The sequence below is a fragment of the Chiroxiphia lanceolata genome, chromosome 24 (assembly GCF_009829145.1).
Source record: "Chiroxiphia lanceolata isolate bChiLan1 chromosome 24, bChiLan1.pri, whole genome shotgun sequence".
In the NCBI taxonomy this organism is placed as follows: Eukaryota; Metazoa; Chordata; class Aves; order Passeriformes; family Pipridae; genus Chiroxiphia; species Chiroxiphia lanceolata.
Window position 1 is genome coordinate 5,743,119 of NC_045660.1, and position 13,706 is coordinate 5,756,824.

Genomic DNA, 13,706 nt, shown 5'->3' on the forward strand with positions numbered 1-13,706 from the left:
CTGAACATCCCAAATCCAGCAGAAAGGGGTGGAACAAGATGGTCCTTGAGGTCCTTTCCAGGGTCAAGGCACCCCAACTGCCCAACTCCAGCATTTCCCTGATGGTGAACATCCCAAATCCAGCAGAAGGGGGTGGAACAAGATGGTCCCTGAGGTCCCTTCCAGGGTCAGGACACCCCAACTGCTCAGCTGAACATCCCAAATCCAGCAGAAAGGGGTGGAACAAGATGGTCCCTGAGGTCCCTTCCAACCCACATCATTCCCTGGCTTCTCCAAGGCATGGAGAGCTCCTGACAACCAAAGCTGCCCCATGTTCAGCCCTGCCAGGTGACAAACACCCCCCTCCAAAGCTGGGCCTAAGGCTCCCAAATTCCAGCACTAATGAAAAGGAGCAGCAAACACCAGACACTCATTACCAAGCACAACCCCAAATCCAGGACTGCAGCACCCTAATTCTCCCCTAATTGCATCCTGTCCCTTTCAAATCCAACTGATCAAGAGGGATCTCTGCACCCTCTGCCCTTAATCCTTCATTTTGTTTGCAGCCTGGAGACAATGATTAAAGCCAAGCTTTACAAATGACTCAGCTTGGATTAAACAAGGCACAATCCAGCAGCACTCACTTTAGGGAAATAAATAAATAAATAAATAAATAAATAAGAACAGTTCTCCTGCTCTCTGCCCTCAAAAAAATCTGGTATTTGAAAACCTGTTTTGTTTCTAAGTCAGAATGTGGAGCAGTACTACAAAGGGCTGTGTCAGGATAATTGGATGAACAGAAACTTCTGCTTTCTGCAGGGTTTTGCTGCTCACACACATCCCATAAGATCTAATGGAACACTCAGCATCCTTGTCAGACTTGAGAGATGACATTACAAGGCTTTTTCCAGCGAGCAGCCAGTCAGGGGGGGTTTCTCTTAAAGCGTTTCGTGTTGCTCTAAATGAGAATTTAAGAACGCGTTTATTTATTTTTAATTTTGGAAAAACAGTATTTCAGCAAAAAAAAAATAATAATAATAACAAAAAAAAAATCTATTCCAGGAATCTCTGTTCTCCTTGCTGAGGGATTGCTGTTAAATACAGGCCTGCCTGAGTCTCTCCTCCTCCCCCTGGGATGTTTTACCAGCACGTGGGATATTAAAAAACAGACAGCTTGTTCACAGGGGTTCTTGCATTGGAGGTGAAGAAAATCACCCTCAAATCAATTGTTTGGAAAAATCTTCTTTTAGCCAACCTGTGGAATGGCTCTCCAGGAATCAGAACCTGCACAAGCACCAGGATTTTCCCTGTCCCTGCCACGGGATTGCCCAGGAGGCTCCACAGGTTGTCCAAGGTGAGCCAGAACCCCTGTGGGGATCACACAGAGGTGTGATCCGAGGTGAAGAGTGGAAGATGTGCCAAAAATGAAGCCCATAAATCCCTAACTGGGATTATCCATACCCAGCTGGGTGGGGCTGGCACCAACCTGTGGGAGGTGTGGAAGGGGGTGGGATGGGATGAGCTTTGAGGTCCCTTCCAACCCCAACTCCACTCCATGGTTCTGTGAGAGCCTCAAAAAGCCATTTCTGGGGTGCACAGGTAGGACAGAGAGTCCACCAGGCCCTGTAAAGGTGAGAGCTCTGCTGGGATCTGCTCCCTGCCCCGGGCTGGAGTTCACCCCACCCATCTCCTGGAGGGGCAGGATGGGAGGGGAAGGGGATGGGCAATTATATGTTGGTAACAATCAGCTGAAAAGCAATTTGGGGTCTAACTCCTGCAAGAAAACACGTGCAGGGAAGGAGAGCAGCAGCCAGAGCATCACCCACATCTCCCCAGCACCGCTCCCAACTCAGCAGCTTCTCCATCCCTGCACTTCCAGCTGCCAGGGGGGGACAGAGGACACCTGGCTGTGCTGCCACCTCTCCTGACAGGCACTTCTAGATCATGTCCTTCCCCCTGCAGGCACAGGGCACCTTTGGGAGATGGCAGAAGGGGAGAGAGGGAGGAAGGAAAAAAACCCCCCCTGCATGGATTTCTCTCCAGTCCCTTCCATTTTGCTCTCATGGGGCATTGGGGGGGGGGGGGAAGTGTTTGCAGGAACACAAGATTCACCTCAATAAAAGGGAAAAAGGGAAAATATTTAACTCTGCCAGGAAGGGAACAAATTTGCTGTATTAAACAAAACAACAGCCCTCTGCACAGGCTGATTGTATCTAACCTTGCTTTTACATTCACACAGTGATTTCCAAACGAGGCCACGGATTAGGAGGAGCTGAGAGGGAACAGGCAACGAGGGTGTTCTGCAAAAAACTGAGGATCAATTTAAACAAGCTGGAAGGGAAATTGTTTTCTTATAGATTATCAGCAAAGCCAGACCCCGTCTCAGAGGACACGGGGTGTTAATAAATGATGTATTTACACGTCTTCGGAAAACAGACAACAAATTAGATTCCCCCTCACCCTTCCTCTCCCTTCTCCTGGACCAGCCTGGGCTCTGATTCATCTCTGCTGATGAAAAATGCAGTGGAGTTGCTCTCCTTTCTATGGCATCACATGGCCTGTTCTGCAGGTGTTTCTCTCCACTGGGATATTTAGGTCCAGGCAAGGTGATGCTCCCAAGAAAAGGGTCACGCTGGGTTTTGTTGGAGGTTGTGCTTGGGCACCTCGTGTTCTCCAGCCACAGATCCCACTGGCTGCAAACGTCCTGCCCTCGGATCTGGGAGCTCTTGCTGCTTGGCTTCTTGTTTGGAGTCTCCCACAGCACATTCCTGGAAAAGCTGCAGCCCAAGGCCTGGACAGGGGCATCCTGTGCTGGGTCAGGAACTGGCTGGAGGACCTGGTGGGGATGGGGCTGCATCCAGTTGGGATCTGGTCACCAGTGGTGTCCCCAGGGCTCAGTGTTGGGCCCGGTTCTGTTTAATATCTTAACTGATGATTTAGATGAGGGAATTGAGTCCATCATCAGCAAATTTGCAGATGACACCAAGCTGGGGGGGAGTGTCCATCAGCTGGAAGGCAGGAGGGCTCTGCAGAGGGACCTGGACAGGTTGGATCCATGGGCTGATTCCAATGGATGAGGTTCAACCAGGCCAAGGGCCGGGTCCTGCCCTTTGGCCACAACAACCCCCGGCAGCTCCAGGCTGGGCCAGAGGGGCTGGAGAGCAGCCAGGCAGGAAGGGAGCTGGGAGTGGGGATGGACAGGGAGCTGAACAGGAGCCAGAGTGTGCCCAGGGGGACAAGAGGCCAATGGATCCTGGCCTGGCTCAGGAACAGTGTGGCCAACAGGTCCAGGGCAGTGATTCTTGCCCTGGACTCAGCACTGGTGAGGCCACCCCTGGAGTGCTGTGTCCAGTTCTGGGCCCTCAGCTCAGGAAGGACATTGAGGGGCTGGAGCAGGTCCAGAGAAGAGCAAGGAGTTTGGAGAAGTGACTGGAGCACAAGTGCTGTGAGGAGAGGCTGAGGGAGCTGGGGCTGTTCAGCCTGGAGAAGAGGAGGCTCAGGGGAGACCTCCTCACTCTCTGCAACTCCCTGACAGGAGGGGGGAGCCAGCTGGGGGTTGGTCTCTTTTCCCAGGCAACCATCAGCAAGACAAGAGGGCTCGGTCTAAAGCTGTGCCAGGGGAGGTTTAGGTTGGAGATTAGGAAGAATTTCTTTGCAGAGAGGGTGCTCAGCCCTTGGAATGGGCTGCCCAGGGAAGGGGTGGATTCTCCATCCCTGGAGGTTTTTAAGATGGGACTGGATGTGGCATCAGTGCCATGGGCTGGGAACCACAGCGGGGTTGGATCAAGGGTTGGACTGGATGATCTCGGAGCTCCCTTCCAACCCAGCTGATTCTATGAAATTATTGAAAATAAAGTACTGAAACCTTCCCTAACAGACAGAAGGAACCTGACAAACCCCACAAAAATCAGCAAGGGGAGAAGAAAGAGTGGCAGGTCCCCCCTGCCAGGCAGACCAGGGCTCTGCCTCAATGCCACCTCAAGAACAGTTGTTCAGTTCATCCTTTAAACACTCAACACACAAGAGCACAGTTCATTCTGTCTGACAACCCAGTGTGTGAGATTAGAACCCCCTGACATTTATCTAATCAGGGGAAATTATAACATTAATCTTTACTTTTCTATTTAAGGAGAAAGGATGACTCAGGCAGGTGTTTTAATAGAAAGCAGCACTGCTGACAGCAGAGGGAAAATGTCCTACCAAAAGGCATCAGCTGCACAGGGAAAACAAAAGGGGGGTGGTTTCCTTATAATTTGAAGTAATTTATATGTTCAAGGAAAGCCAAGAGGGTTAAATAACAATGGTGGTTCAGAAAGCAAGGCTAAACAGCATTGCTAAGGCTGAACAGCCAGGGAACATCCAAACTGGGCAGGTTATCCAGGGAAAATCCTCTCCCTTTCACTCTGCTCCTGTTCCTGAGCTGTGGCACTTTCCCTCAAATTCCTCAGTTCCCCAGGAGGAAAAGTGCTGAGCTGCACTAACCCCCCCTTGGAGGGTGCAGGTCATTCCTGCTCCTTCCCTGCTTCCTTTTCCCTCTCCTTCATCCTGCCCCCAGAGCCACAACGTCCTCCAGCACCATCGAGGGAATGCTGCAAACAGCTCCAAGGAATTCCTTCCAAAATCCCCCATTTTAGTGACCCCCTGGTCCCCCCAGGAGCTGCCCCAGGCCAGGGCTGCCCCCAACCCCAGGGCAGCAGCTTCCCTGTGCTTGAGCCACCTGCCAGGACATCTCCTGGCCCTCAACAGCACCTGAGGATCCCAGTCCACACAGCTTTTTTACCCCATCCAGAAATCTTTTTTACCCCAATCCAGAAATCTTTTTTACCCCAATCCAGAAATCTTTTTACATCCCAGTCCCAAAATCTTTTTTTACCCCAGTCCCAAAATCTTTTTATCCCAGTCCAGAAATCTTTTTTACCCCAATCCAGAAATCTTTTTTTACCCCAATCCAGAAATCTTTTTTACCCCAGTCCTGAAATCTTTTTTTACCCCAGTCCAGAAATCTTTTTCTCCCAGTGCCAAAATCTTTTTACATCCCAGTCCAGAAATCTTTTTTACCCCAGTCCTGAAATCTTTTTACCCCAGTCCAGAAATCTTTTTTACCCCAGTCCTCAAATCTTTTTACCCCAGTCCTCAAATCTTTTTTTACCCCAGTCCAGAAATCTTTTTCTCCCAGTGCCAAAATCTTTTTACATCCCAGTCCAGAAATCTATTTTACTCCAATCCAGAAATCTTTTTTGCCCCAATCCAGAAATTTTTTTTACCCCAGTCCTAAAATCTTTTTACACCCCAGTCCCAAAATCTTTTTTTACCCCAGTCCTGAAACCTTTTAACACCCCGGTCCTGAAATCTTTTTTACCCCAATCCAGAAATTTTTTTTTATCCCAATCCAGAAATCTTTTCTACCCCAGTCCCAAAATCTTTTTTTACATCCCAGTCCTGAAATCTTTCCAAGGCCAGGCTGGAGCCACCTGGGACAGTGGGATCTGTCCCTGCCCCTGGCAGGGGGTGGAATTAAATGCTCTTTAAGTTCCCTCCCAACCCAAACCACTGTGGGATTCCATCAAATCCACACTTCCCGGGATTCCAGCTGGAAAATGAACGCCAGCAGGACACAGAGGGCTCATGGAGCTGTGGATTCCCAGGAAAGCAGCATGGAAGGGGGGGAGCAGCAGGAGTGGGTACCTTGGTACTGGGCACTGAAGCCCTTCTGCCTGTGGTTGCCATCAGAGGTGAAGTGGAGCCTCAGCCAGTTCTTGCTGCTGATCACAGGGGCAGGTAAATTCATCCCAGTGAACCTGCAAGAGAAGCAAAAAAACCCATTAGTGGGTGGGAATCACCCCCCAGCACCCACCTTTCCAGGTTTTCCTGCTCCCACACGGATCCAGGAAACCCTCAGGGGGTGCCCAGCAAAGCACCTCCACCCCCCAGGGGTTTCCAGCCAAAGGATTCCCCCAAGTTTATTCAGCTCCTGCCTTTCTGTTGGCTCAACCCACTCCAAAAAAGTCTGTTTGTCTCCACTGAGGAGCAGGAAGGAGTGCAAGAACCATCTGATTTTTAACTCTAAACTGCCAGAGGATTTTGGGACTGGGGTAAAAAAGATTTCTGGATTGGGATAAAGAAATATTTCTGGACTGGGGTAAAAAAGATTTGGGGACTGGGATAAAAAGATTTTAGGACTGGGATGTAAAAAGATTTCAGGACTGGGGTAAAAAAAGATTTCAGGACTGGGGTAAAAAAGATTTCTGGATTGGGGTAAAAAGATTTTGGGACTGGGATGTAAAAAGATTTTAGGACTGGGGTAAAAAATATTTCTGGATTGGGGTAAATTGCCAGCAAGGAGAAGTGATTTATGATCCACCCTGACCTGGGTGAGATCAGAGCCACCAAACAAGGTGAAAAGCTCCCCAGCCCAGCAGCAACCCTTCAGGTCTCTTTATATTTGTATTTTCTCTTAAAATACGATGCTGTTTCCAGCCAAAGGATTCCCCCAATTTTATTCAGCTCCTGCCTTTCTGTTTGGCTCAACCCACTCCAGAAAAGTCTGTTTGTCTCCACTGAGGAGCAGGAAGGGGTGCAAGAACCATCTGATTTTTTTCCCTCTAAATTGCCAGCAAGGAGAAGTGATTTATGACCCACCCCGACCTGGGGGGAGATCAGAGCCAGCAAACAAGGTGAAAAGCTCCCCAGCCCTTCAGACCTCTTTATATTTGTATTTTCTCTTAAAATACGCTGCTGGTTTTGCTTTGGTGAACTCCAGCTCATCGTTCCTGGCTGAGTTGTCTTTGTCTGGGACAACATTCCAGTCACAGCACTTGGTCTGAGCCACATAAAGGGGACACTGCCCATGGCAATTCCAAAATATTTTGGAATCCTGTCATTAATGAAAGCCAATTAATTATTTTAATCATCAGCTGTCATTTATTTAAAAACTGTTGGCATTCCAATGCTTTTTTTTTGGATGAAGGCAAAAGGATCCTGGAAATCTCCATCCTCAAGGGTCACTCAGAGTTGGTGACACACATTTTTTAACAGCAGACCTGACACCCAGGAGGCATTTTAAGAGTCCAGGCAGCCCTTCCAGAAATGAATTCACCTTTCCCAAGGCAACCAGGGGGATCCAGGGTGTCCCTTGGCAGAGGATTTATTGATGGCAGAGGAACTGCAACTCTGTTAATGAACTTGCAGGGCTGATTATTGGGCATAACTAATGCATCTCTGCCACCTACAGTACAGCCTAAACTCTGGATTATCCACTGCCTGAGTCCTGCACAATGAGCAGCGTGACTGGAAACATCCTTTACACTCCAAAACCAGCTTTTAAGTTTGTTCTCCATCAGTTCTCTATCGATTATTTCCATTTTTCAGCCCTTTTAGAAGCACGAGGGGTTCCAGAAATGGATTCTCTGTGGCTTTTTGCCATCCTTGGGAGGACTCAAAGACAGCTGGACTGACTGAACTGGAAACTTTTTCTCAAATAACTAAACTTCAAACCAACAGATTTGGGGCCCGGATCAAACACGGGGATGCCAAAAACCCCAATTGTGAGGAAGTCACTGTGGCTGGTTGTTATGACAACAGGCTTAAAACTTCATCCTCTCAGCCCCCCAAAGGCCATTTTATTATTCATTCTGAATCAACAGTCAAAACTTCTCATCAAACAATCTCTGGGTATGCAGAGCCAAATTTTAACTTTCATAACCGTGGCAAGATTGAGTGATATAAAAGAAATAAGAGACCAATAAACTAAACCTGCCTGGATGAGGCAGAATTTCTCCTGTCCTCCATCCCTAGTTTTGTTTTGTTTGTTTGTTTGTTTGTTTGTTTTTAATATCCACATCCTTCAGAGGTGGATTCAGATTAGTAATCCACCCTTTTTCCTTGGATTCCTCAGGATTCCAGGCTTTTCTTTTTACTTTCTTGCTTTTTAATGTCCATTAACGACCTGAAAAATCTCTTGCAGCCTCTCTGTGTCCATCTGTCCCCTTGTCCCCTTCTTGCTGCCCATCCCCAGGACACAGACCCCCTGTGGGTTTGGGTTGGAAGGGAGTTGAAGCTCTTTATCTCACTCTTGATGACCTTGGAGGTCTTTTCCAACCTCACTGACCAGCAGGAGTTCAGAATTCTGCTCTTTCCCCTCCAACAGCTGGACTTTGCTGTCACCTCCTGTCCCCAACTCCCCCCTGAGCACTGCTGGGGAAAAAAATGCATCTCTCAAACAACTAATTTTATCCCAAATCCTTCCCAGCTGTGTTTTTAATCAGAGCACTGAGGTGTTGAGGGTTGTTTTTTTTTTTGAAGCCTCCCCATTAAACACAGCTCCTCCAATTCCTTTATTGCAGAACACAGAGAGGTTAATGCCATCAAAACTCCTCTTTTGAGGAAAAGCACCCAAGTGTGGCTTTCACAACTATTTTTCTTCATTTCTTTTCTTGCTCTTGCATTTCCCATGGAAGGCAGGCATGAAATATTTATCCCATTCACTCAGCCATCCCTCCCCTGGCACAATTAGTATTTCTGTACATGGATGGCACTGATTGCTCTGCATTCACGTCCCATTATCTATTTACAATCCCAATTCCTGCTTTAATTTGTGGAGAGCAAGAAAGGGGGGAGGGAAAAAAAAATCAATAAAATGTCACAAAGTGAGCTGGAAGCACTGGAAGAGAGGAAGGAGGTGTTTGCAGACACAAGATCCAATTTGAGCCACCCTGGAATTTGGCTGTGCTGCTTCTCCCAGGACCCAAATCCAAGGAGCAGTTCCTGGGGTGGATGCAGGAGAGCAGGGAGTCAACTCAAGGTGGGAATTCCAACTGAAATCCCATTATATCAAGTGGAGATGGTGGATTTAAGCACAAACCTGGAGGCATTTCTGTGCCTTGGAGCTGCCCAGAGCTGGGCTGCAGCTGAACACCAGCCCCAGGGAGCCCAAATAAGAGATAAAGATCATCACTGGGCACATTTAATCTTTTTTTTTCCCCCTGAACTAATCTTGTTTGTTTAATTTAATCCCTCTGTTCACTGAATCTCTCCCTCAGCATCCCTGTGGCACAGGGATCTCCAACTGCTGCTCATCCCTCCCCCCAGCCAGGCTGGGACATGCCCTGGAGCCTCCAACACACATTTAGGGTGAACCTCTCTGATCCTGCAGCTTCCCAGAGCTCAGCTCCTCCTCCTCCTGCTCTGGCTGGAAAGGAGACCCTCTGCAGTCAGTGGGAGAGGAGGAGGAGAGATTCCAGGAGAGGGGAGTCACAGAAAGCCCCCTGGTCCCTGTCAGGGCCAGTCAGCAGGAGATTTGAGGAGAAAATCACTCCTGGAGCCTTGGCAGAACAAGAGAACCAGGATCACCCCACCCCTGGAAGTGCCCAAGGCCAGGCTGGGTGGCCTTGGAGCAACCTGGGCCTGTGGAAGGTGTCCCTGCCCCTGGCAGGGGGTGGCACTGGGTGCTCTTCAACTCCCCTTCTAACCCAACCCATCCCTGACTCCCTGAGACACAACCTGGAGCTGCTCAGCTCACCCATCCCCTGCCAGAGCCTCCCCTTCCCTCCCAGCCTTTATTGCCCTGAACCAGCCCAACTATTCAGAGCTTAATTTCCCTTTCAGTGCATCTCAGGGACATATTGCAGCAGCTCTTTTATATCTCCACCTGTTATGATTCACTTCACCTGTATTTTTAACTTTTTCATCCAAACCTCTCCTGGAATTATCAGGAGAGCTGTACCATTAATTCTGAACATCTTATTTGAGCTTGTCTTACTCTCTTTAAACAAAATACACTTAAGCACCTCTAGACCTCATTTTTCGGTCGCCAGAGACATCTCATCACAATGGACTTTTACAAGGGAAATGAATAATTAGATTAAAGTTATTGTTCCCCCTTTTAATGCTGTAGGGATGGAAAGAACACACCTGCATTTTAACTCTGGGCCAGGGGCTGGAATTTACTCAGGAAATGCAGGGGGAGATCCCACATCACCCCTTGGAAAGGCTTGGAAAGCATCAGGGTGTGATGTGTGAATCCCCAGGGATTCCTGACTGTGGAGAATCCTGGGAAAAGCACTGTGAACAATGACAAGGAGCTTCTAAAGTCCCTTCCTTCAGCACCACATTTTTAAGACCCCCCCAGTGGGGCTCCTGGGACAGGTTCCCACCAGCTGGTTCTGCAGGAGGAGGAGCAGGAACTCCTCATCTCCCAAAAGGGATAAAAATGTCCTTAAGAGGATGAGTTGTTTTAGAAATGCAAGTGTGGAAAACTTCTTGGTGTGTTCATCCCATCACCCTGCAGATTCCAGGGAATGGGGTGAAAGCAGAGCAGCTCCTGATCCCTGGAAATGCCAGAACAGGAGAGCTCTGCTCAAAACCCAGCAGGTGCCACCACTTGGAAAATGAAACAACTCTTCTGGTTTGGACTTTATCTCAGCCTTAATCCCAGGATGAGGTTTAAGGGTAAATCCCTCTCCTGGTGCCAGGTGGGCACAGCCCCTTTGGCCTCCAAGGCACCTTCTTGTTTCCTCTCAATGAACTTCACTCATCTGTTAACAACAAGACTTCAACAAATCCCTCCCAGAGCCTCCCAGTTCCAGGGATCCCTGTCTCTGCTCCTTCCAGAACCTGGTGCTGGGAGGGAAATCAGATTAATTCATCACTCACAGTTTGCTCTTTCTCTCCCTTTTCCTTCTTTTTTTTCCCCTGCATTCCATCAAAACATGAAAGTGTTTCCACGCAGCAGCAAAACTTCAGTCATTGACATCAAATTTAATTACTCTCCCAGATGAATTTGCTGGCTAGAACCAAATCAATACCCTTTTTTTTTTTTCCTCCTAGCAGGAACCTTTACACTGAAGTTCTTAATTCTTCATTTTTTATGTGACATTTTCCCCAGCTCATCCTTAAAGGAGCATAAACCAAATCCTTGCCTGATTTGGGCCAATGAAGCTCAAATGGAGACAAAGCCAAACTAATTTCCACTGTACAGGGGACCTGACAAAGTAATTTCTCTGCTGTTTTCCTTAACCTTTGAAACGTTTCAAAATTACTTCAGTCTGAATTTTCTTGGATCCCTATCCTGGATTAATCACAGTCACTTTAATGAGAAGTGATTCAACAAGTCCACAGGCATTTCTGAGACTGTCACAACCCAGCAATTCAACAGGTAAAAAAAAGGACTCTGAGGAATTCTTTCCACATTTAACAGTTATTTAGGCACACACCCACCCAAAAGAGATGATTTCTTCTTCTATTTAATGCACACAGACAGGGCACTACCCACATATGCACACAAATGCAATATGTTGGATATAGAAGGAGCAAAGAGCTCGTGTGGAGGCAAATACTTTGCTTTTAAGAATCTACTTTTACAGTGGAAACAGCATTTGGCTCCAAACAAAAAGGTAACAAATGTGATTATATTTATTCCATTCAAGAGCAAACAAACCCTAATTCAAGACAACAGAAGAATTGTTAATGCAATTAATGCAGTTGGAGCTCCCTGATGCTGCCTGGTAAATCCCCCCCCCCAGATCTGGGCTACAGCTCTATTATCATTTCCTCTAAACCCTTCCTGCCTCCCTATCAGTGCCACAGAGATTGTTTTCCCCGAGCAGGCAGAGGTAGATGTGCTGATAACTGTATTTATGACAGGACAGACTGTATTTATTAGATAAATAACCCCCATCCCTCCCTGCACAGACAGGCTTTGTCAGCCCAACAATGCACTTAAGTTCCATTAAACTCGGGACTTTTTATTGCCAGATCAGGCAATTAATAAATAAATGAGGCTGGGGGATGTTCCCACAACGCTCAGAATTCTGCAGGGGGAGCCCAAGGAGCCGGGAGAGACAAACTGGAGCTGCAGCCTCCCGGTTTTCCAGCTCACCGGGCACACAAGTCGCTCCCTCTGGGAACTGGAGCACAATCAGGTCACCTCAGCTCTGCCTCTGACTGCACAGAAGGGACTGAACTGATCCTGCCCCCCCCTGCCTGGCCAATGTCACATTAATAATGGAGGAGCCTCAGCTCAGGTGACAATTGGGGGCCAGGCTGGAGCTGCACCACGTTCACACCAGACACGGGTTCAGCCTGTCCTGTCTCCTCCTCTGGACTCTGCCCTCACAGCCCAAAACTGTTCACAGCTTGTTCCACTCTCAGTTTTGCTTTTGTCGAGCATTAATTAGGCACTCAAGGGGAAAAAAAGGGGCCGTGTTCACCTGCTGCCATCAGCTTTTTCAGGCTCTTGAAGCACAAGGACCTTTAGAAAAGAGGTGGAAAGGAAGGGACCCCGTGCCAAAGACCCCTCAAGCCCCAAAGGAGCTCACAAGGTCGACCCCCACGCTCAGGATGGAGCCACAAGTCACCTGCCAGACACTGCAGGGTGTCACCAGTGTCACCAAGTCCTCTAAAGACTCCTTCCCTGCCTTCTCTCTTTTGTTTCTGTAGTTTCTACAAAGGCTCAGCAAAGAGTCCCAGAAACCGGGAGAAAACAAGACCTGGGAAGTGAAACCTGGATTCCTGACAAGCTCCAGGAGAACCTGCTAAAATTCCAGCAGAGATGACAGTGAAATGCAAAACAGCCTGGGGAAGGAAGGAAGCAGAGAGTGGCAGTTCTCTGAGGCAGAGATTGATGTGGTGGCTCCAAGATCAGCACCGTGGGACAGGAATGTCACCTGAGTTTTCACATAAAGCTGCCACTCCATGCTGGTGACAAATAACGGCCCCCAAACACCCCAAATGCTGGGGGGCCATAGGATTTCTGCCTCCCTTTCAAAGCTGAAGGGGACTGGTGAGCTGGGAAAGCCCCCAGAGCCAGGCCTAAGCCAGGTCTAATAGGGCTGCTGCCTCCAGGCAAAAGTCTGAACTAACCAAGTGATGGATGTCCCCTGTGCCATCCCCTGTGCCATCCCCTGTGCCATCCCCTGGCCATCCCCTGGCCATCCCCACCAGCTCCTCCACCGCTGACGGATGACAGGAACAGTGTGTCCTGTCCTCCCACCTACTCAGGAGAGGCTGAAGGTTTTATTTGTTTTTATTTTGACCCTGGACACGAGGGGATTGTTGGGGTGTCCTGGGCGGGGCCAGGAGCTGGACTAGGAATGATCCTTGTGGATAATAAATGATCCCAGCTCAGGATATTCTATGACTAAAATCACTAGAGCTGGGAAAGGAGGGATTATTTATCTTCATCCTCCTCCCACTGCAGCTCCTTCAGACACCAATGTGGGCACTGGACTGGGATCCCCCCTGTTCCACTCCCACTGGGGAGATGCAGAGGGGACACAGGACAGCCCTGCTCTGCTCCCAGCCCTCCAAAGCAACCATTTCATTGTCTTCAAATCAAGGCCTTATCTGAGCAGTATTTAACAGAAATCACCCCTGATTTTGGCCAAGGACAAGTTTCCCACTCCAGGCTCAGCCCTGGCTCTGAATTCCATGTTCTCCTCTGGACAGTCCCCAGCACCTGGGAGAAGGTGAGTTTTTCCACAATCACACCAAGCTCTGTGATTTCCAGGGCCGGGATTGAGCTTTTCCACCACAAGCTCCCCCCCCCAAAAAAAAAAAATGTGGTGGGTCATTTAACTGGAAAAATCAATGGGAAAATCCGTGAGCAGCAGGGAGTGGATCACTGTCAGGGGCACAGGCAAGGGCAGAGCTACACACCTGAGAGTGCAACAACACAGGTATGGCAAGAACCACGATTAACAACAGCAGGGATGTGCAAATAGAATTAAATC

General features: G+C 48.6%; 1 protein-coding gene across 3 annotated transcripts in view; it reads right to left on the reverse strand.

The window, feature by feature from the left end:
• CSMD2 (CUB and Sushi multiple domains 2) overlaps positions 1-13,706 on the reverse strand; it is a 264,720-nt gene that overhangs the window by 147,310 nt on the left and 103,704 nt on the right. For all 3 annotated transcript variants that reach the window (XM_032709961.1, XM_032709960.1, XM_032709962.1), the window contains one exon: positions 5,665-5,777. In XM_032709961.1, the coding sequence (XP_032565852.1) occupies positions 5,665-5,777 (113 nt within the window). The remainder of the gene's footprint in view (positions 1-5,664; positions 5,778-13,706) is intronic.